The 23,218-nt window shown below is 42.3% G+C and overlaps 2 protein-coding genes across 7 annotated transcripts in view; both read left to right on the top strand.

Annotated features, from left to right (window-relative positions):
* The first annotated feature begins 2,651 nt into the window (after positions 1–2,651).
* LG06H11orf52 (linkage group 06 C11orf52 homolog) lies at positions 2,652–9,167 on the top strand. The gene is made up of 4 exons (XM_019715311.2): positions 2,652–2,872; positions 6,603–6,640; positions 7,954–8,012; positions 8,249–9,167. The coding sequence occupies exons 1-4, from the start codon at positions 2,841–2,843 to the stop codon at positions 8,495–8,497; spliced, it is 378 nt and encodes a 125-aa protein (XP_019570870.2). The 5' UTR covers positions 2,652–2,840; the 3' UTR covers positions 8,498–9,167.
* Positions 9,168–9,636: 469 nt separating this feature from the next.
* Positions 9,637–23,218, top strand: part of DIXDC1 (DIX domain containing 1) — a 76,003-nt gene continuing 62,421 nt past the window's right edge. The window contains exons 1-2 of one of the 6 annotated variants that reach the window (XM_019715296.2): positions 9,637–9,781; positions 10,857–10,948. In XM_019715296.2, the coding sequence (XP_019570855.2) occupies positions 10,892–10,948 (57 nt within the window). In that variant the 5' untranslated portion in view covers positions 9,637–9,781; positions 10,857–10,891. Of the gene's footprint in view, positions 9,782–10,856; positions 10,949–17,335; positions 17,704–23,218 lie in introns of those variants that run through there. The other 5 variants (XM_074335503.1, XM_074335504.1, XM_019715295.2 and 2 more) reach the window with 5 other exon arrangements.

Here is a 23,218-nt window from a genome sequence, read left to right as displayed (position 1 = left end):
GAAGGCCCATGACAGAAATTTGCCTCCTATCTGGGAACATACCAAGAGAGGAACCACTGCATCATCACCCCACACGTCGTCATTCCAGGCTAAATGCAAGGGAATCTGGGGCTGTTGGTGTGGTGGTGATGGCCAGGGCAGCATCCTTTGGAAGTGGAGTCTTATTACTAAAGGTATGATGTATGCAAGAGACCCTGGGTATCTGACTCCTCAGTTACTCTCTGTGATCAAGAGAGCAGGCGTGTGTATGATTTGGAGAGTACCCAGACCTCCCCACCCCAAAATATATATTTTATGAGGCTGTGGTGGACATCTGAAATTCTTCCATTAAAGTGGTGGGTTCTTAGCTTTGTTGGGTTATAGACCCATTTGAAAATCTGACAAAAGCGATAGATCCTCTTACCAGAAAAATACATATGCTCCCAAATTTGGCACACAATTTGAATAGGTTCATACAGCCCTTACGATCCATTCATATGCCCCTCTTAGGGATCTATGGAGCCCCCAGGGTAAGAACCCTCACTTGGTTAAAGGATTTCCATCCATTTAAAATGACAGCATGCTTCAGAGAAATAACTGTTGATATATCCATTTGTTCGCTCAACAAATATTTGTTAAACCCCAAGTAATATACACTATAGGGGATACACATTGTAAGTATAAACTATAAAAACTATGGTCTTTTATTGTTTTCTCTCAGGCATCTTAGTATCTAGCTGAGAAGGAAAAAAACAATAAAAGGATCCTATTCAGACTTCACTCAGAACAGCTTCACATTCATCTGTTTTGTAACTGGGATTTTTACATAAGCTTTGCTTAAAAGAAAGGGTTCCTTAGCTAGAAAAAAAAAATTGAGAGCTTTGATTTAGTTCAAATCCCCACCCTGTTCAAATTGTTTCAAGATTATTAGTGAACTTCTTCTGGGACATTTTGAGTGACATAGAACTAAAAACTTCATAAAGTAGCCTACTTCATTTCCTTTTTAGACAAATCTGTTATAAATCATTCCTTCTATTAAACCAAAATCTGCATTTCAGTAACATCTGCCCATTGGTTCTGGTTATGTCCAGAAAATAAATGCAATTCTTCTTTCACTTGAGGTTCTTCATCTGAAGGACTTAAAGATAACCATCCTATCCTCCTAAGGCTTCCCTTCCCCAACTAAACATATTTTACCCATATTTTACAGGACATTCCATAACAATTATTACCCAGACAACTCTCTCTTAAACACACTGCCTTTTTACAAAACAATCTGAAATTCAACATGTAGAACTAAAATTATTATTCCACGGACTGACTGGTACAGCCTTTGGTGAAGTAATCAATACCCTTGTTTACCACTCTAGACTTCTATTAGTGCTGTTTTAAGTGTATCACATTTGCTGGATACCGCTACACACTGTTGGTTCTTTTGGAGTTTCTGGCCATATAAAATCTCTTAGGTATTTTCCTTTACATTTCTCCTTTAAATTAGAGAAAGTGTCTGGAAATGAACCGGATGTGGAGGGCTTTGAGTGCCAGGCTAAGCAGCTCCGATAATAGGATGAAAAGAATACAGTTAATAGTAGAGTACAGAATGGATTGCTAGGCAGAAGCATGACCACAAAATAAGGCTGGTGCAATGATCTAGCACAAGATACTAAAGCAAGATGCTTTACCATCTGACAATTTGCTGAGAATAAGAAGTAATAATAATAACAATAGCTAGGGCTTACTGAGAGCTCCCCATGTGTCAAACCCTGGACTGGAGCTTTATACACATTATCTCATATAATCTTCACCACAATTCTGTATGGCTGTCACTCCTACTGTCCCCATTTTTCATAAGGAAAGAAGATGGGGAGGAGTGAAGAGTCCAGGGCATTCTCTGTGGAGTGCAGGGCTGAGTGGTAGGTCTTGAATACCCATAAAGAGCACACAAATAACTGGGCATCGGAGCAAGACACTAAAGATGGGGGTGGGAGCATAGGAGACAAGAATTACGGGTTTTACAAATTCTTCTAGAGCCCATTATTTTCTACAGAGGAATTTGCTTGACTGCATCCTAGTTGCTGGTAAACATGGAATGAGGGTAAGTTTGGGTCATTGGAAGGAGAAGCTGAGTTGAGGTTTAGATGGAGATTCTGTAATTCTGTACTGGAAATGGGGAAGTGAGTGGTTAAGAAGTACTGAGGCCATTCCAATCATAGAGTCTTATGATTTTTGACCAGAAAGGGGATTAGGTAATAGGTTCAGCACTCCGTTTCACAGTCCTAGAAAAAAGTGATTTGCCCAAGTTAATTCCAAAAGCAAGGGAGGAAGAATATAAAAGGAATCCATTTCCCTAAATTTAAGTTTCCAAGAGACTCCAGTATTCAAACCCAGATTCTGGACAGAGATAATAAGAAATTGATACTGACTGCCTTGAAAGTGAAACTCAATTAAAGCTGAGTAGTGCTGGGAAACATACGGTAAGGCTCTTTATTATAGAGGATAAATTTCAGTGACAGTGTGATGTAGTGGAGAAACATTTCCTAAGGAAAACCAGAGCCCTTATCTAGCTCAGGTTTCTTTTCACTGAAGCTTGAAGCTCAAAGTTCGTAGCTTCATCAAAGCAGCTCCAAATCCCAAAGCTGAGCTAGTTCTCACCTGGCGTCGGTGTGTGTTCCTCTACCCTTTGGCTGGGAGCAGTCACCTGGGAATCATTCCAGCAGGTGGCTTCCAAAGTCCAACCTGCTAGGTTGAAATCTGACACTAACAGAGACTCCCCGGGAGTCTGAAAGCTAAACCAGGAACCAGGAAATGCACAAGCCTCTTTACGTAGAAAAACAGCTGGGCTCCCTCAGAGACAGAGCACCATGGGAAACCGGCTGTGCTGCGTGAAAAGCTGGTGAGTAGGGGGCAAGGGGGAGGGTAACATCTCTGTCAGTAGACTTGGAAGCCCTGAGAATAAGATAGAGCCTGCACATAGTTCTCTGCCGACCTCCTACTGCTACCTCCCTCTGCCTGGCACCTCCTGGTGCCAACACTAGAACAGCACCTCCTTCTCTGCTCACTCCTTTCAGGAGACTTGGGAAAACACAGCCAAGCCAGCTGTCTATAGAATACCCAGAGGAGAGCTGGAATGGTGAATTGGTATTGTTTCTCTTTGTCTTCCTCTTCCTCTCCTTTCCCTTCCTGTCCCTTCCCTTCTTCCCCAGATGATGATAATTGTAGCATTTGATAGCTTACTATGTGCCAGGCACTTTACAAACAATTTAATTTCCCCAACAATTTTAAAGGGAGGTGGCCTTACTCCTCCCATTATTTACAGCTGAGAAGCTGAGGTTCAGAGCAGTTGTCCGAGGCCACATGGCTACCGTGTTTCCCTGAAAATAAGACCTAACCGGAAAATAAGTCCTAGCATGATTTTTCAGGGTGACATCCCTTAACATAAGCCCTAATACATCTTTTGGAGCAAAAATTAATATAAGGCCCAGTCTTATTTTCGGGGAAACATGGTAGTAAGCAAATAAACCAAGATTCCAAGATAGGTCTGTCTGATTTCAGAGCCCATACTTTTAACCACTGCATAATACTGCTTCCCAAATCAAGCAAATCAACTTTGGAGAAATGTTTATTTGGAAGGGCAGAAGTGGGGAGGAGACTCTCCATGGAATATTTGAATATAACTTTCACGCTTATTTGCTGTGTGGCCTTAGGCAAAGCCTGTAACTTCTCTTTTTTCTCATATATCAAATATAGATAACATGACCTATGTTGTTTAGATCACAGGCTTGAAGAGTAGAGAATATATAAAAGCCCCATTGTAAATTAATTGTAATGTCTTTATTGTTCTTTCCCAGAATTGTCATCACTATAAAACCCTGGACCGGGTTTTATCCTGTCTAGTGCCTTAGCTACACCATTCCATGCCTGGGTCAGTCTTGAGGATGTCTTGTTTATGAATAAAGCATTATTATATTTAGAGAGAGAGGTGAGGCACATTGAAAAGTGCATATACTTACATGATTTGAAGTCAGTACACTGGATTCAAGTCCTGTTCCTACTAAATTATTTATTAAATATTTTATTGAACATTTATATGTACCAGGCATAGTGATAGATGCAGAAGACATAGTAATAATAAAAAATTTGGTCCCTGCTTTCTTAAGATAAAGTGTTATGGCCTTAGTTGACCCATCTGTAAAATGGGAACAAGAACACATTTCCTGGAATGTTGTCAGGATTGAAAAAAACAAATAAAGCACTTTTTAAACTCTGAGATGTCCTACAAACACAAGACATCTAGAAACATAAATGCTTCTACAGAAAGGGATGTAACAGCTTCTTTCACTTCCTTTCTTCCCAACTCTTCATATTCTTCATTTTTGGTTATTATTTCCTCTGATGGTGGTGTCATAGTAATCAGCTTTTCCTGGTGCTCATTATATGCCAGGCACGTAGTTTAGTAATTTACATTTATTATTTTACTTAATTCTTACAAAAGTCCCATGAGGTTTAGGTTCCATTATTATCCTCTTTTATTAATAAAAAAAAAAGGAAGCCTAATGAAGTTAAAAACTTACTAAAGTTCACACAGCCAGTCTGATACCATCAGTCTGACTCTAAAACCTGGCTAAAGACGTTATATCAGATATTCTAACCAAAATATATTTTTTCCTCTTAAAATGTTGGTAAAACTGGATAAATATTACTTTTCTCTATTTCTCATCTCAATAAACTTCCAGAGACTTAAGGATACTATGCTAATTGAAGAGATTTTTATTTTAAAATATTATTTTTTCTGATTACGAAAGTAATACATATTCACTATAGAAAATTTACTCATACCAAAGAGTAGAAAATAAGAACCATAAATCTAAGCACCCAGAGATGACAGGAACATTTGAGTGTATTTCCATGTAATCCTTTTTAAATGCCTATGTGCATAGTTTTTTATCCCCAAATATATCTTACTATCTTTTTTATTAACTTAATAAAGAGTAAAATTTTTGATGCTATTAGATATTCTCCCAACATCTTTCTTAAATGGATATGTAATGTTCCATTGATTGGAGATGCCATTTATTCCGTTAGTTACCAATGTTGGACATTTAGGATATTTCCTGTTTTTGTGGGGGGTTTTCTTGCAATTGTAAATAATGTTACAAGCATCCATATTTGCACCTGTCTGATTATTTCTTAGGATACAGAATTGCTACACATTTATGTTTAAGGCTTCTTATTGCCAATTGTGTTCTAGAAAAATTGCACCAAGTTTTACTCCTACTACCAATATAGGAGACTGCCCATTCAGTTTCCTTAATTCTAAGCTAAAAATAAAATCTTATCACCTGTAAGTCTAACTGAATATTCCATTTGGGTTGTGTCCAGGTATTGTGCAATATCCAACTTGGGAACAGGCTCTGTTCACCAAAATTGGGTCACACAAGTATGTTATTTTAGAATTAATATTTTCTTAATCCATTTAAGTAGAAGTAAGCAGGAAGACAATACTGACAAGGAGCAAGGAATTAGAGGCTAAGATAAGACTATGACTAGGCAGTGGTAAGAGAAAGGAAGAGCTGATGTGGCAGAAGAGAAAGTAGAAAGACCTAGAAGTAAGCTTTTCTTCTGAATCACCTATAGAGTTAAGATGGTGACTCTAACTGCTATCAACTCAGCAAATTAAAACCAAAAATCAGACCAAAACACAAACCTCTGTCAGATTTGTGTGGAGAACTCCTGATTTTTCCACAGTAGTGAAATGGACATGATTTAGAAGTTTGCTTCTCTCTTTTTAAGTAGCAAAACAAGGAAATTTCCTTGGGGAGACAGAAGTCAGACTCTGTGAGAGTTGGAAATGTACTAGCAAGAAAAAGCAACCAAGTAAGCCCCAAACTATTCAGCCTATTTCCTCAGACAAGTGTGGTTTCACTGACCATCAGTTGACAACCACAGAGACATACTGTCTCCACTGGGGACCCCAAGGGCTCAGAAATGAGTATAAGAGGTCTGTACTGCAGCAAGGGCCGGGTAGCTGAGTCATTCACCAAATTCAGAGCTCCCTGTGCTGTGGACTTTAAAGGTTAAACATCTCTCACTTTCTCTGTTAATTAAAAACAAGACAGGGAAGTAGGGAGGTAGGTCACCTGTTAGGATAGAGCTTTGAGGGAACCTAATTAGTCAGCCCTGGTTGTGGCAGCTACTGTGACTCCCAGAATGAGAACTCTGGGTGGCAGTGACCCCCAAAAAAGCACCGAAGCAGAAGCAAGAGGGTCTCTGAATCCAGCAATATCCCATTATTTGGCAGGTTTCCCTTGCCCTCTGCTGGGATTAGCCTGTTAGACAATCCCAGAATAGACCTCAACTCAGCTACATCCCTGGCATGTAGTGCCTGATGCTGTATTTTGGGTTTGGTTATGTCAGTTGTACCATGCTGCCTTCCAGAACCATCCCTTTGGGAGGGGTGTGGTACCCCTGATAAATGTTTTGGGGCTGGCTTAGGGGTGACTATGTTAGAGGGAGGTGAGGGAAGGTCATCCCGGAATGTTAAGAAGATGACAGAGCAAATGATGAAGGAGGGAAGATAGAGGCCAGGGCTCTTACACATGAGTGATCTGTTTCTCTTTTCACAGGAGTTGCCCATCAATTTTCCAGAGGAAAAAGAAAACAGGTAACTGTGGGGAGGAGAGGGTCTTGGGTGGGATGGGGGACAGAGCGCAGTAGGCTAGCAAATTAGAAAAGATAATAGAAACGGTGTCTTTGGAAAAGAGGAGTCTTGGAAGGGATAAAGGGAGATAGTACATCAAAGAGAATCTTTGGGCTACTGGGTTCAAGAACTCTGAAACTCTGAGTCTTATCTTTTCCATTATCTCAGAGTGGCAATCTTGGTTGTTCATGCATTCATTCAGCAAAAATTTCCCTAACACTTATCCTGTATGTGAGGCACTGCAGAATCCCAAGCAAGCAGAGAGGAACAAGAGTAAGGATACACTGTCTAGGTCCAGCAGAGCAGAAAAATCACATTTGAGAGATAGATACGTAATTGTAATGCCATCCACTCACGCTATAATAGGTGCATGTTCATGCTGTGGGACAATGGGAGGAGTTCACATGTTGAAAGAGGAACAGGAAGGAGAGGCTATTTTTAGTCAGAGGAATTATCTCATGCAGAAAAAAGAAAGAAAAGAGAGAGAAGCGACTGACTTGATTGAAAGTGACCAATTGTTTGGTGTAGCTGAATACTTATCACATTGCACTGTAATAGTCTGAGTATTTATTTGTCTCCCCCAATAGACTGTAAGCTCCCGGAGGCAGAAGAAACAGCCTACTCATTCTTCTATTCCCACAATGTGGCACAGAGAATCGAATGAGCTTTCAGCATATATTTGTTGAACTATGTTAGGATCTGGTGAAAAACGAGGATGGAAGATTTTTTTAAATATTTTTTTTATTGGGGAATGTTGGGGAACAGTGTGTTTTTCCAGGGCCCATCAGCTCCAAGTCAAATCGTTGTCCTTCTATCTTGTTGTGGAGGGCGCAGCTCAGCTCCAAGTCCAGTCACCATTTCCAAGAATTGAACCAGCAACCTTGTTGAGAGCTCGCGCTCTAACCAATTGAGCCATCTGGCCACCCCTCCGGAAGCTCAGCGGCAGCTCGTTGTCTTCATTCTAGTTGCGGAGGGCGCAGCTCACTGGCCCATGTGGGAATCTAACCAGCAACCCTGTTGGTCAGAGCTTGCGCTCTAACCAACTGAGCCATCTGGCCTCCCCCAAGGATGGAAGATATCATGAGATTGTGAAAGGGCCAGATTGCACACCCTGCTAAGGAGTTTAGATGTGGGAATGGTAGAAGTGAAAAAGGTGAGAACAGAGGCAGGGCGATTAGTTAGAAGCCCACCATATAGTTTAATAGAGATTTGAAGAGGGTAACTTCAGTAGAGACAGGGAAGAGAGAATGGATTTAAGTTGGATTTCCTCATCTCAGGGAGTCAACCAAGATGGACACTGAAGCAGCAGCAGCAGCAGCCGCTGAATGGCACAAAGGTAATGATAGGCCGCTGTTCCTTCCTGTGGGCTGCTTAGATATGGGATCCCAGGACTTGGCTTTTTGACCCTGAAACAGACACATTTCAGTCATCTGCAGAACTTGCTTGTTCTGCCCATCCTCCTCTGCTCCCCAAAGGAGCAAAGTGAAGGGACGTCAGTCTAACTGAGCCTGCTTTGAAGGTGAGGGGCCAAACCAGCCAAGAATCTCCATTAATAATGTCCATTCCTCACAGGGCCATGACTCAACAGGACACAGGTGTGATCGGGTGTTAGAGCAGCCTGCATCTCAGAAGAGAAATCAAGGCCTCAGATCGGAGGACAGCAGCTTATATTACGCAGACATTCAAGTGTGCAGCCAGACCCAGCCACGCTCTGCCCAGGAGGTGAAGCACCTGCAGTTACAAAATGCTACAGAGTATGCCACACTTTGCTTCCCCCAGGCCACACCCTGCTATGACAGCAAGAACAGGACCCTAGTGTGAGCCTTGGGGAGGAAGGACCAGTTTCCATCATTTCACCGCTACTCCTGTGGGAGAATCTATTGCCCAAGGATGGCGGCCACATTTTAAGCTTAAAGAATTCAGGATCCGCTGGAATTGTGTATCCCCTATCTTGCTCGCTCCCCTAGGCCTGTCTCTTATTTGCTGCCATTAGCTTGGAGTTGTATTTGGGTTAGCTAGGGGTGGATGGAGTTGCACAAAATGAGGGGGTTAGGCTGATGTGCAGGAAGGTAGGTATCTCACCCCTACCTTTACTCCTGCTCTTAAGAAAAGTGCAGAATACCCCTTAAGCACTTGAGCCGATCTTGTTGAACTCAATCTAACGGTATCGTTAAACTCCTTAATGCTATCCTGAAACTCCAAAGCTGAAGAAGAGGTGCTCTGAAAAAGCATCCTGAGCTTTTGTACACAGCCCCCAGGCCTGGCTTGGGCCGTTTCCTCAGTGGCTGGGTCAAGGGTCCCCGACCTAATCAGACGAATGAGGGCAGAGGCTGAGGCACGGAGGAAGCATTCTCAGACCATTGGTTGCAAGGACATTAAATCACTGGTACTGACTGACAGCACTGCGTGGCCGGGAAACTCCCCTGGGTGGGCCTATTGGCTTCCACAGGTGCGGAGCGGCTAGGATCAATAAATCGCGTACGGAACATTGTCTGGTGCGTTTTCCAGGGCGGGGATTTGTGGGCTCCACGTTAGAGCAGTGGGTCTCGCCCAGCCTAAGGGCGATTTGGAAGTCCAGCAAGTAGAGGCAAGGCTTCCCGCCTCACTCTTCAGGCCTGCCCTGGGGCGGAGCGGGGGTGTGGTTTTGACCGACCGGAGGCGAGTTCCCATCTGCAGAAGCCGGAGTTCTCTGGTCAGGGCCCAGACCGGTATGAGGCGCCTCTGTACAGGCAGTGGACGCAGCCCAGGCAGGCAGGAGGCGGGGTCCAGGCCGGCACGAGACCGTACCCGCTCGGGCCAGCAAGGGGAAGGTCAGGACGAACAGGGGGTGGGGTCAAGGCCTGCGAGGGTTGTGGTCTGGGCCGTTAGAAGGCGGGTCCGGACCGGCGGGGGGCGGGGTCTGTATCAGCGAAAGGTGGAGTCCGAGACGGCAGGGGCGGGGTCGTCAGGGGCTGACTCGGGCAAGCTGGAGGCGGGTTCGGCGGTGGCCGGCCTCCGCGTCACCATGGCAGCGGGAACGCTGCGGCGACGCTGTAGCAGAAGGAGTTCCTGCTCCGCAGGGCAGGAGACAAAGATGCTGAACCAGACCGACCGATGATTTAAGAGGTAAGTGCTGAAAGGCGGCGAGTAACTGGGAAGTATTATTAGCACTGACTGATCAGAAGTGGGGACTCGCGGAGGGGCGAGGGTGGGGTGAGATGAAAGAGGCGGAAGTTTCAAGTTCCGAACCCGCTTGGAGTCTTACAGGTTCTCAGTGTACGATTCCTGATTCAGACTTTCAGAGCTTGGCGAGGAGTGGTAATGCACTTACTTCCCTTTCTCAATCTGGATACTACCCTCTGGATACCACTGGCCCGCAGTTTGTCCCTGATAGGAATGAATCCTTAAGATGGATAGAGTGAAAATGGAATCACAGCACACAAAAAGTTGGTATTAATAGTATCAACTTCATAGAGTGTGAGAATTTTAAGCGCTTGGAACTGTACATAGTATGTAAATGCTAACTGCCATTGACATCATGATCATTGTCACTATTTTCCTGACCTGTTCTCTGGCACAGACCTAGTGCAAGTGGATTCAGAAGAGATGGCTAGAAAACTGCCTCCATCACTAATTGGCAGAGCAATTCCCTACCCTATTTCCTATTAGCTGGGAGTAATAAAATGAACTCTATTTCCAAGAGTTCTATGACGGTCAAATAAGATGATGTAGGTGATAGCACTTTGTAAACGTAAAGTCTATATAAGAATTTCTGCCTTGGAATAAATGCTGCCTTTCCAGGTTAAAACTGAATTTCTGAGGATGAAGGGACGTGTTCTCCAGACGCAGAGCTCCCAGTATTTCTCCTGATTGTCTTCAGAATCCTTCCTATGGTCTTAGACTGATAAATGTCGGGAGGAGGGAAAATGCAGCCTTACTTAACTAATGATGGGGAAGCATTAGTCTTTATTACTATTAAAACCTAAGTGGCCAGTTTTTAAAATGCCATTGAGATACCCTTGCTGTGATTATAATACCTTGGGCTGGACTTCCTGCTAACTAGCGTCCTATTTCTGATTTTTCTAAATGACCTAAGTTGGTAGGTTTGAGGCAGGGGCCTGACCCCACTCGATTGGTTTAGCTTTTGGAATTTTTTTCCTGTCCTGTATTTTTGCACATTTCTTCCTTTTCCCATTTCAAGGTGGCCCTGATCTGGCTCTTCTAGGGACTCTGAAGATGGGAACTCAAATGGTTATGAGACTCTGTAACTCCCTGCTGCCAGCAGAGCCCTCTGTAAGTTTCTGGTGTACTATTTAGAGGAATGTGATGACATTAATGGATTTTTAGTACAGTTCTACAACTGCGGGATTTTTCCATCAGGACTCAGATCCTGGAATAAAATTGTAATATATTTGCTTTCTTTTCTTGTTTCCCCTTCTTGTGGAAATTCTAGCTCACATGATTCATTGCCTTTATCAGGAATTAATAAAACCATGCAGAGGTTGAAAATTCTAGCAATTAATCAGAACATACGTACTTTTAAAAAGATTTAAATAACGTTTTAATAAAAACAATTCATATTAATTGTAGAGTATTTGAGAAATACTACAAACCATGATTTAAAAACAAAAACAAAACCCATAATTCTCCCATCCAGAAGCAATCATTGTTAATATTTTAGAATGTTTTCTTCTAAGTCTTTTTTTCTATGTATTTTATTTACATAGTTGAGGTCATGTGCACACACTTTTGACTTTTGCTTTCTTAACTTAATGCTTGTCAATACAAAATTGTTAAAATGTTTGTTTTAATGTGGGTACCAATATTTGGTAAACATTATAATGTCTGTAATTTTCTTGGTCTTTCCTCTATTGTTGGACTTTCAGGTTTCAGTCTCCCCATTGTAAATAACTAATTGATTTCCTCATTTTAGACACTTTTTCTTATGGTAGAGTCCCAGAAGTGGAATCCATAGGTCAAAGGATGTGAATGTTTTAAGTAATAAGTACCTTTTAAAAGAATTGTGGTGTCAGATTTTTGTATACATCCTTCAGAAGGCAGAGAGACATTAGCTGGGAGATAGAAGGGTCCTTAGTAGGAATATGGATGGCTACCTCTGGCAATGAGACCCTGGAGAAAGATGATTTCATGGTAGTGTAAGTAGGAATGTGAAGCCTTGACACATTATGAATGGCAATTCAGAGGCATAGGGGCATTTACAGTGTTTTCATAGTAGAGAAACTCAAGGATCACTTCCAAAATATCCACCAGATGTCGCTAGTCTCAATTTAATTTTTACCTGCAGGATAGCGAGCAGAAAACTTTGAAATGTGAATTTTAAAAATTCATGTTGAATAAATATTTGCGTATCTGCTTTGGTACAGTTTATATTAAGCACTAGCATCTGGTGATTACTTTAGTGACATCCTACTCTAGTCTCTCACCATTCTGTCTCTGTTATCCTTTTTCTACCCATTCAGTCTGTCACACTCACCCTGTACACTCGGTCCCCACATAATTAATATTGGATTCTCCGTTTTACTAGCATCTTTTTACCATTCTTTCAGTCTTGTTTCTTGTGTATGTGTATATTTATGTGTATCTGAGTTGAAGTGTTTGCTAAAAGAATAGGACCTGGCATTTAGTAACATATAATATTGCTCAACATATTTTTAATAAATGTTTAATGAAAGAATGAATTAATGAAGGAGAGGAAATATAGAAAGATATCAGCAATTACTTATATTTGTTTTGGAAATACAGTAAAAGAGACAAAGATTCGTATTCCTAAATCAACTATAAGTGCTAAATGATATAGTACACAGCATGCTATGACCTTTGAATTTTAAAGAGAGGAAGATTCATTCATTTATTCAGCCAATATTTATCGAGAATTTACTATGTCACAGGAAATAATTCCTGGTTCTGGAAATAAATCAATAACAGAACATACATACAAAATTCCCTGCCCTCATAGAGCTTGCATTCTGGGCAGGGGGACACTGACAATAAGCAAATAAACAAGTAACTATGGAATATACAAGATGGTGATGATGTTAGGAAGAAAAATAAAAATAAAGCAGGAAAATAGGTTTGGGAGATGGGAGTGAGGGAGTGTTGTCATTTTAAATAGAGTGATCAGAGAAGGCCAAACAGCTAACACAGCATTTGAACAGACCTGAAAGAAGAACAGGAATGAACCATGGGATATCTAGGAGATGAGTGTTCCAGACAGATTATGATCCGATCTGTCTTGATTTTAACAAAATCAGGAGTGGTCAGAGAAGCTTTACAAGAAAGTGGAACTTGAACTAAGGGTAGCAGAGATTTGAGTAGCAGAAGTGTGGGGCATTCTAGCAGAGGGACAGTCATGAAGGCATGGAGGTGAAAATGAGCCTTGTAAATTAGACATTTACCTATGTAATGTTTCTAACCTAAGAGCCTGCTAACCTAAGCCTAGGGGATTTGGGGAGAGGCTGTAAGAGCTGGGCATGAGGAATTCATATCTGACATACTAGGAAGAGGGAGTTTTTGAAGACATTTGAGCAGTTGAGCAGCAAGATGTATGTATTTTCTAAGGAAGATTAAGGGATACAGACTGGCAGAAAAGCCTGGGGACAAAGGGAGCAGTTTAGGAAGCAGGACACGTTTGGAACCTTTGTGGGTAGATGTGAGCCCTTTTGTGTGTATTTATGATAATGTCTCTGAAGATAAATGCAATAGAAATTCTAAACATATGTTACTACCAAGGAACTTGTTAATGTGGGAAAACAGAAGAAAGATTAAGAAGTTATTTCAGAGAGTCATTTAAAATATTTTTATTGACAGGTTGTTTTTTTTTTTTAGTTTCAGGTGTACGAAACAACACGATGATTAGACATTTACACCCCTCACAAAGAGAAACCCCCCCCAAGTCTACTATACTACCCCTCTGACATGTACACAGCTATTACAGTACCATTAGCTATATTCCCTATGCTGTACTTTACATCCCATGACTATATATCTATATATGGTAATATATATATGTAAGTATACATATATATTTAATTATAGTTGACATTCAATATTATTTTATATTAGTTTCAGATGTATAGCACAGTGGTTAGGCATTTATATTACCTATGAAGTGATCCCCCATAAGTCCAATACCCATCTGACACCCTACATAGTCTTTACAACATTATGGATTGTATTCCCCATACTGTATTTCACATCCCTGTGACTATTTTGTGACTACCAATATGTACTTTCTAATCCCTTCACCTTCTCTCCATCCCCCAACCCCCCTCCAATCTAGCAACCATCAGTTTTTTTCTCTGTATCTCTGAGTCTATTTCTTTTTTGTTTGCTCATTTATTCTGTTCTTTAGAGTCCACATATAAGTGATTCATTGACAATTTTAATTATTTGTTTACACAAAACTGCCTATCTGCTTCTCCATAGTCATTAATGATTGCCCATAATAGATGTATTAAATTTTGCATAGGTGTGTCTTTCACACATCTTCCTTCTACTCAGGGATTTTCATCAAGTGACAGTTCAAAGCCTAGTATCTGTATTAATAGAAGTGATGAATGAGTTTGCTAATGTTTCCTCCACTGGCTCATTCATTCATTCATTCATTCACTCATTCAACTAAAAGTATTTACTGACTACCTTCCATGTTGCAAGCAATGTATATTCGTAAAAGTATTGCATAATGATTAAGAACCTGGACTTTGGCATCACCACTTAGTAGCTATAGGGTCTGGGCAAATTACTTATCCTCCAAATCTCTCTTTCTTCATACGTAAAATGGGGACAATAAAAAAATCTGCTGTTTATGGTAATAGTGACTATCAAATGAGCTAATGTATGTAAGTGCTTAGTATAGGGCTTGGCACATAGTAAAAGCTCAATTTTGCTATTATTATGGTTGTACATAGATATTTGGGTAGCTTTTAGTTTTAGTTGGTGAGGGAGGTATCTGCCACCATTGTTAAAATAATGCAGGACTGAGGAAACCAGGTATAATTTCAGAAATCAAGCAGCATGGCAGAGATATGCAGAAAGCAGCATGCCTGGGTCATTCACTTGCGCCTGGCGGTGTGAGCAACAGGCTTGCAGCAGTGGGAAGTGGTTCCAGCTCCCCAGACCAGCTTGTTGTTTTCTCACGTACAGGCACTACAGGATGCAGATCATTGTCCTAGTTATTCCTTGTTCTTTTAGCTAACCCACTTTATTTTCCCAGCTCTTATGTTGCTATCACAATATAGTGTGATGGGGAGGATGGAAGGAATAATAAATGTTAGTGCTGCTTAGAGCAAAAGCTCAATTCTTTACCTGGACCACCTTTGAAGGCAGACCTTGATAAGTATGGTGAACATATCTTCTAAGGAAAAAATAATTTGAGATTATATGTTCCAACAGGAATTTTGTGTTTTTTCCAAGTATGAAAGGCAGACTATATATGGAAATTTTTGGAACATTTCAATAGTTGTTTGGGGACATTGGACCAGAATATTTTGAAATTGTACTATCTAAATCTAAATGAATTAAAATTAAATGCCACTTACATTTTTGTTTTGCATTTGCATTAGCCACATTGTAAGTGCTTAGCAGTTACATGTGGCTAGTGGCCACTGTATTGGACAGCACAGATATAGAACATTTCCACTATCACAGGAAGTTCTGTTGGACACTAGTATAGAATATGTGGTTGATATAATTATAGACTTTCAGAGACTAGTGCAATCTTGGACCATATGCCCTATAATAAATCTTTTATCAATTCACCACAATGCTAATTCCTCCAGCATGCTGTGAGATACAGGCAAACAGCACAGGGTTGGTCATTAGAAGCCTTTAGTTCAAATCTTACCTCCCACAGACTAGCTGAGTGACTGTGAGCACCTCTTCTAGCCTTGGTTCTTTTATCTATGAGATGAGGGAGTTTGGCCAAGTGAGATCTTTTTCTGTAGCTTTAAAATTCAGTGATTTAATGAGTATTTTCCCAGGTAAACTGAGTTCACAGGTCCTACTTTGATAAATGACTTGTTTGAGAAACAGTGACCTCTTGGGATAGATAACTGTTAGCCGGACCTCCCTCTGATATTTCAAAATTTTCTGTTGTGTTGAAAGCATGATGAACTGCCAACCAATCAGAATCCTCTCTCCAGGGATCCACCAACTAGGTGTTTTAGTTTTTCTATCGCTATGCATGTAGATGTGTTGCATGCAATTTTATACGTTTGGAAGTATCATACTTCTCTTTAAAAAGGGCCTGATTGTGTTAACATGGATTAGTGACTCACCTGATGGCATTATACCTTGAACTGTGGTTGTGGTGAGGAGAGTTCTTGACAACTAAACTCACCAGCTAGATTATGAAGGACAGTGGTCTTCTGACTTGTGGGTTGCTCAAGTTTAGTTTGAGTTGTTGTCATGGCTTCTCCCCAGCCTTAGCCAGAATGGAACGCACAGTGTTCAACCAGCAGCAGCCACTAACACCTCCCTCCTCTGGCTTTCTGCTTCCTGCTTGCTGTGGTCAGAGTAAGGTGTGTCCCTTCTCAGAAGCGTCTTTGTGTTGAGCAGCTTTAGACATTCAGGCAGGATATTGCTAGTTCTGACTGCTCTGGGGTAAAGATTTTTCTCTAGTGGCCTGAGGAGGAGGTCATTAGTTTAAACAAGAGTCTACTGACTTTTCTTGCTAGGGTACTAATGGGGACTTGGGGAGGGATTCTGGGCCTTGGGCAAAATTATGAGTGTAGAGTCCTAGCTCCTCAAACTGCCTCTGTCACTGACCAGCTGTGTCCTTGGACAAGGCCCTGACCCTTCTCTGAGCCTTAACATCCTGTAAACCCTTTCCCTCCATCTGGGATCACGAGGTGTAACATAATACGTCTGGGTGTTCTTTCAGCTTCCAGTTTTCCTATAGAAGCAAGAGTGTGCACTGAGAGTACAAATGACTAGTGTTCTTAAAAATAATCAAGGCTATGACTTGAATAACTAGAAACAGAGGGGAATAGCGCTTAGTTTCACTTGAGCAAGCTTTACTTAACTCTTTCAAAAGCACCAGGACATTTTGCGGTTTTTATTTTAATTAAAACCCACTTAATTAACTAAAACTCATTAAAATTACAGGGTTTACATTTTAGCAGTTATTTTAAAAATAAAGGGTTTTTTTGTGAAAGCCCTGGTTATCCTTTGTTTGCCCTTGATGTTTCTGTTGTGATCCTTTGTGATTTGTTTAGCATGCTATTTCTATTAAATGTGTCCAAATAACCATCAGGAAAAGAAAGAGAAAACTAAGTTTCTCTTTCTATCCTTTTTTTCCCTCTCTCCTGGATGGTTCTTCTCTTTCTCTTTTTTGTTTCTCTCCCTTACGCTTCTCCTTCTTTAGCCTAACCTCACTGTCCAGGCCCCATGTGGGTAAAGGTTGCTGTTTTCAGCCAGTCTGGGAAAAAAAATCCTATGATTCACTCCCCTTCCCACTCACCATGTGGTGGGGTGCTTGTGGCCTTAAATCAGCAGATCTTGTGTGTGTGTGTGTGTAGTGCGCGCGCGCCTACCTAAAGACCTGGTGTGTGTGTATGATTGTAAATGCATCACACACCCGCACACACACTCCTCGAGTGTGTGTGTGTGTGTGTGTGTGTGTGTGTGTGTAGTGCGCGCACACGCCAGCCAGCCCGCCTGCGCGTCCGCGGTGCTGTCCCTCAATCAGGCGGGGCCCCCTGCCGCCGGCCAGCGCCCCTCCAGCTGGTGCGGGCCCAGCGTTTCTATAGGAACAGAGGCAGCACCCAGGCCCCTCCAGCAGAGGCCCCCGAGCGAGCATGCCCAGTGGAAGTCGCTAGTTTGACTCTGGTCTGGGTTTCCAGTAAGTGGCATGCGGGACTCGGGAGTGATCCCAATGAGCTGAGCAGAGAGTCTTTGTGTGCAGAGGGAGGCGGAGGCGGCGGCCGCCTGGCCTGGAGACCCCGCCCGGGGAGCCCCCAGCAGGAACAATGCTAGCCTGCCTGACCCGGGGGAACTTACTGGACGTCCTGCAGGAGGGCTTCAATGAGGTAACTGCTCCTCCCACTCCCTAGTTCTCCTCCCCCAGTGCCTCCCGCGTAATTTCTGAAGGGGTCCTCCGCCCCTCTCCTCCAGAACACTCCGGAACAATTCGCCCGCTGAGCCCTAAGGGGGCAAGGTGGTGGGTACGGTGTAGACGGGCCGGGTGAACCGCGATAAATCAAAAGGGCCGCTTGTCTCCAGCTAAGCTTGGCAGTGACCTTCCCCGGGAGCTTACCTGAGCCCAGAAATCAGGACCACAGATTAAGAAGACATCTCCCAGAAGAGATCTCCACCCTCTCCGGGGATTCTACCTAAGGAAATCCCCTGAATATATGGCAAAAGTGCTCATTTTATTTGAGCCGACGGAGGGGTGAGGATGGTATTGCATTGGTAGAAAGTTTGAGAGAGGGCAGGGTGAGTAGGTGGTCTATATGAAGTGCCCTCTTCATGTTGATATCTTTTTCTAAATCCACTGCAGTAGATTTGTCTACGACCAAGGGCATGGTTGGCAGAGAGAACCGAAGAGGAGAGAGGAGGCCTGAATTTCTGGCCCAATTCAGGGGAGCCAGCATTTGCTCCCTTCTGTGTGAGAGTGGGGAACTGGGGCCCCCAATCTGACAGACAGTATGGGCAAGGGCTGGCTAGGGTCTTTTTCTCGTCACTGTTTTCTCTCAAAATTCTATCATTTATCCCGTTTCCTTCTCTTGTGACCCCTCCCCCTCGTGATTTGCTGCATTTGTCTTTCTTTGCTTCTGAGCCCCACCCCTTTGAGTTGCCTTATCTCAGCATCCAGGGAGATCCCTATAAGGAGACCTAGACTGTTAGTTGTGTCTTTCTTCCTTTCTCCTTTTCTTTCCACCTCTCCCTCTCTTCCCTCTCTGTCTTTCTTTGTTAAATTTAAGATTTAAAAAAACCAGTTTTTAGTTAAACATTGATCATGTGAATACATTCTTTTCTTAAATATGAACATTACATGCAAGACTGAGTGGCTTGGCCACCCCTCCATTCCTGACCTTTTCCCCTGAAGTAACCATTCTCATGAATTTGTGTATGAGATTTTCTTTCTACAGCTGCACTACAGGCTCTTTCCTTAATTTCTGTTTTTGATTAAGAATCTCTGCAGCCTGACCTGTCCCAGAACCTTCCCCAGTCCTGTCCTCTGTCCCCCAGCCTTGTTCCTGACAGAGAGGAAAACTGCAGACATGCTGTCCCAACCTAAACGACTGAGTCAGAATTTTCCTTTGGTGGTGGGGTGTCACTACCTTCATTGAAGGGCAGAGCTTGCATCCTGCCTGCACTGCAGGGCTCCTCATCTTTGCATGGGTCCTCTTTGAACACATGTAAGGGGATTGTTAACAAAGAGCTAGTCTGAGAGTTGAAACACAGACAAGCCAGGAGGTCACCTCTTTGGGTGTTTCTGGCATTCCTGGTTCCTCTTTTCTCAATCTCTGCCTTTGGGCTTCCCCTGGTCTCAAGTTTCATACATCTGAGTCTGACTCATGCACCAATTGTGGCAGAAGCTCCTTGGGTCCTTTTCTGGCCTCTGCCTTTTAAAACTCAATCCTCAGGTATCAGGTCCCTCTATCTTATCAAGGGGAGAAAACCAGCACAGAGTCAGTCCTACTCTTTGCCTTCTGCTCATTTCACTTCCAACCCTTTCAACTGAAGAGCCAAGAGGCTTAGCTATCTTTTTCATGCTTTAGTGTGTCCATAAATATTTCTTGACCTCCAATTCTTGTAAAACATAAGGGAAAGGATGAGTAGTAGTGGAGTCTTCATAAAAACAACAGACACACAACTTTATTATTAATTCATCTCTAGAATAATGCAGTGATGCCTCTTTTTTCTTTCTGATGCTTGATTTTTCTACCCATCCTGTAAACTCTCTCTACCCCTTCTACAGGCTAATGTATAATCCATTCCCTTCTATTAGTAGATTTGTTCTCTGATATTCAATGAGTGCTTTTGGTTTCTCTGAGAAATTGACAGCAGCTAAATAATACTAAAGTAGTATGTTAAATCTCAATGGTTCCTTATCGTTTAAATAATTCTTTCACATATATAATAAATTATATTAAGTAATTCTTTTCACATATTGTATCACAGTTAGTGTTATTGAATAATAATATGATTACTTATTTCAGAGTTGATGGAGCCCTGATTAACCTATTCCAGCCTTTAGGGTTGCTTAATAGATCCAATAATATTCAATCTTTTTCTTAGAGTCATGTGATAAGGATGTAGATAGGGACTTAAAAGCCAGTGTCAGAATACACGTCAATTTCTCTGAGAAGCTCTTCCTACTGAGGTTAAGAAAACCACACATGTATCCAATCATCTCTGGGGACTGATCCAAGCATATCTGAAGCTATTCTTCATCACCCAGATGCTTTAAGGTCTGTGTGGTTAGGGCTGTGACCTCATTCTCTATGGCAAAGAAAACTGCCACAGGAAATGAAGCTATAGCCCTAATTGATTAATTACTCGGGGAACCCTGCGGCAGAGGGAAACCTTGCCCTCTTAATCAAGGCTTCCCCTTACCCACTGTTGGCTTCTGTTCTCAATCATATGCCACTGTGCATAACTGTGCATGACAGAATTTTCTTCTACCGTGTTCCCTGAATAAAGCCCGAGTCTCAACATACCTGACAAATTACTCACAGAATTGATCCATGTCAGTACTGTCAATGCAGTCCCTTTTATTGACATGGTTAATTTGCACTGTGAATTTTCCACAAGTTTTGGCTACTGTCACATTCTGTAGCCCACCCTGGCTGTCATCCCCTGTCTCCTATGTTCTGGATATGGATAGGCTTTCTGTAGTTCACATTTTCCCTTTCTGTATCTGCCTCAAAGCTATTTATTTGTTTTCTCTGACACTTGGTATTGATGTTGTCATATGAATGTTGTCTTTGGTTGTTGAGCCAACATGAAGTTCTGCAAGTGTTTTTCTGTGAGCTGGACTTTAAAAAATACTTTGGTGCTTATGTTGGAAGGCTTTGGTAGACCTAAGACTACAAAGTAGTTTGGCCAATAAGCATTCATTCATTCAGTTATTTAGTTCATTTATTGGGTGAGGGGATGAATAAAATAATTGAAAAACACCTGGTTCCTGCTTCCAAGGAATTTATAGGGAGAGGTTTAGATGTACTGAAAAAACCATAATAGGATACTTAATGTGAAAAGTGCCATGAAAGAGGTCGTGTTTATGGGACATCATAGAGATATCTTCTACTTAATGATATCATGAGAAATATCAAATATTTACCAACCTACCTGCTCACCAAGACCAGACATTTTTTTCCTGTCAGTCTGGTAAACATGCATGCACTCAATTCAACAGACATTTACCAAATTACTGTGTTTACCAGATACTGTGCCAGGCTCTGAAACTAAAAGTCAAATAACAGAGAGTCTGTGCCCTAGTGGAGCTCACAGTTCAATGAAAATAAAGTAAATGTTCAGAGTGTCAAACTTGGGGAAATTGTGGTGATGTAGAAATTCTGCCTGTCAGGCAGAGCGAACCTGTGCCTGGCTGGAGCATGAATGGCCTGAGGGACTGAAAGTTGTGGGGATTTAAAATGTTGGTCAACAGGAGATCAGTTGTCTGAGCCTTTTGACCTGGGAAACTTTTTCAACCAGTTTTTCTCCATGTAGAAAAGTAGAAATGTAAATCTCACATGGAGATTTATCTGCTTGGTAGTTAGTCCCTGAGAAAGAGCCTTTGTCTGGTGTCATCCCCATAACGGGGACATAGAATGAGTGAGGAAGAGGGTTGGCATGTGGAGCAGCTGCAGCAAACCTCTCTCCTAAGTGCCTCATGCCTTCCATGAGGTAGGATTTGCAACATGGGCCTAGCAGAGGCTTTTAGACATTTCCACAATGAATTCCTCTGTGCTTTGCTGTGGAAATTAAAGGCCAGTTACGTCTGCAATGTAACAAAGCACCACACTCCCCAACCTTTTTTCTATCCTGACTGATTCCTCCTCTCCTCACCCAGGCTCACTGGCCTTGTTCCCACAGGAGTCAATGCCAGCTAAACAGATGCTCCCTGGCAGCAGGCTATCAGGCAGCGTTATGTTCCTCACGGTGAGTGATGGGCTGGGCTGGCCAGGCGTGTGGAGCAGTGATAGGGCACTGTTTGCCAGGTGCTGCTCCCCCAGGCAGTTCAGAGAGTCTGGGGAGCACTAGAAATGCTTCGTCAGCCATGACTCGCCTTGTTGTCTACGCTGAAAGGACCAAAGACTCAAACTGTGTGAAATTTTCCTGACTGTACCCTTATTCGTTATCCCCAAACCAGGCCCCATTTAAGTGGTCATGGACATAACTTTCAATGGGCAGATATGGTAAGAGCATAGGGAACCAATCCCGAAGTCCCTAAGGGTGGGTTCCATGCCCTGTTTTGGGGGAAAAGGACACTCATAGACTATACAGTGATAAACTCATTCATTCATTCATGTGCATTTATTGAACACTTACATTATAGCATATACTTGTGAAGAACAGACAGTGTACAGAACTCACAATTAATGGAAATTTAAAAATAAGGTTGGGAGATGAAATCTTTCAAAAAGTCTTTAGCTCTTTACTTTCTGGTATATTATCATTTGACCACTGGGCTGAATACTAGTACAAAGAGCCCTACCCATACAGGGAAGAAAAATTTAATTAAAAAAAAAAAGATTTTATTGGGGAAGGGGAACAAGATGTTATTGGGGAACAGTGTACTTCCAGGACTTCTTTCCAAGTCAAGTTGTTGTACTTTCAATCTTAGTTGTGGAGGGTGCCGTTCAGCTTCAAGTTGTTGTCCTTTCAGTCTTAGTTGTGGAGGGCGCAGCTCAGCTCCAGGTCCAGTTGCCATTGTTAGTTGCACGGGGTGCAGCCCACCACTCCTTGCAGGAGTCGAACCGGCAACCTTGTGGTTGAGAGCCCACTGGCCCATGTGGGAATCGAACCGGCAGCCTTTGGAGTTAGGAGCACGGAGCTCCAACTGCCTGAGCCACCGGGCCGGCCCCGAAAAATTTAATAGTTTTATTTGTGAACTTTATTTTTACCTAATTAGCCACCAGGTTCAATGAATAAGTAGCCTTCCCTGGTTCAGTAAAGACCTGAAGGAGTTAATGGAAAAGAAATACCATACTATGTTATTTTACTGGCAGAATTTAGGCCAATAATAACTCAAGATTTCCAAATCTCGTGCCTGCCTCTCAGTTTCTCAGCGATGTGCCCACCCCCATCTCCTCATCTTCTGCTGCTTGAGGGTCTCAGAGTTCTAACCAGGTATCTGGTTTCACTGTAAAACTGATTTGCTTCCTGAGCCATTCAGGTTTCCTGAACTCTCTCTCCAGCACACCACAGGAGCTCTGCTGCTTTTCTTGTTTGCATTTCTTGCTTGCCAGCAGGGAGCCATAAAGCCCACTTCTTGGTTGTTTCTACACAAGGAATGGTAGGTCCCACAGACATCCCTGGTGAAGCCCAGTTAGTGCTTTTGAAACTCTAAACAAACAGGTCTCCTGTAGAAAT

Source organism: Rhinolophus sinicus, linkage group LG06 (genome assembly GCF_036562045.2).
Source record: "Rhinolophus sinicus isolate RSC01 linkage group LG06, ASM3656204v1, whole genome shotgun sequence".
Classification (NCBI taxonomy): Eukaryota; Metazoa; Chordata; class Mammalia; order Chiroptera; family Rhinolophidae; genus Rhinolophus; species Rhinolophus sinicus.
Note: the sequence above shows the minus strand (reverse complement) of the source record. Positions and strands in the feature narration are given on the sequence as shown.

Excerpts from the sequence above, each read along its gene's own strand:
- LG06H11orf52 (XM_019715311.2), top strand. The coding sequence starts at position 2,841 with ATGGGAAACCGGCTGTGCTGCGTGAAAAGCTG. Across the intron at positions 2,873-6,602 it reads CTGTGCTGCGTGAAAAGCTG|GAGTTGCCCATCAATTTTCC; the intron begins GTGAGTAGGGGG and ends CTCTTTTCACAG. Across the intron at positions 6,641-7,953 it reads CCAGAGGAAAAAGAAAACAG|GGAGTCAACCAAGATGGACA; the intron begins GTAACTGTGGGG and ends TCCTCATCTCAG.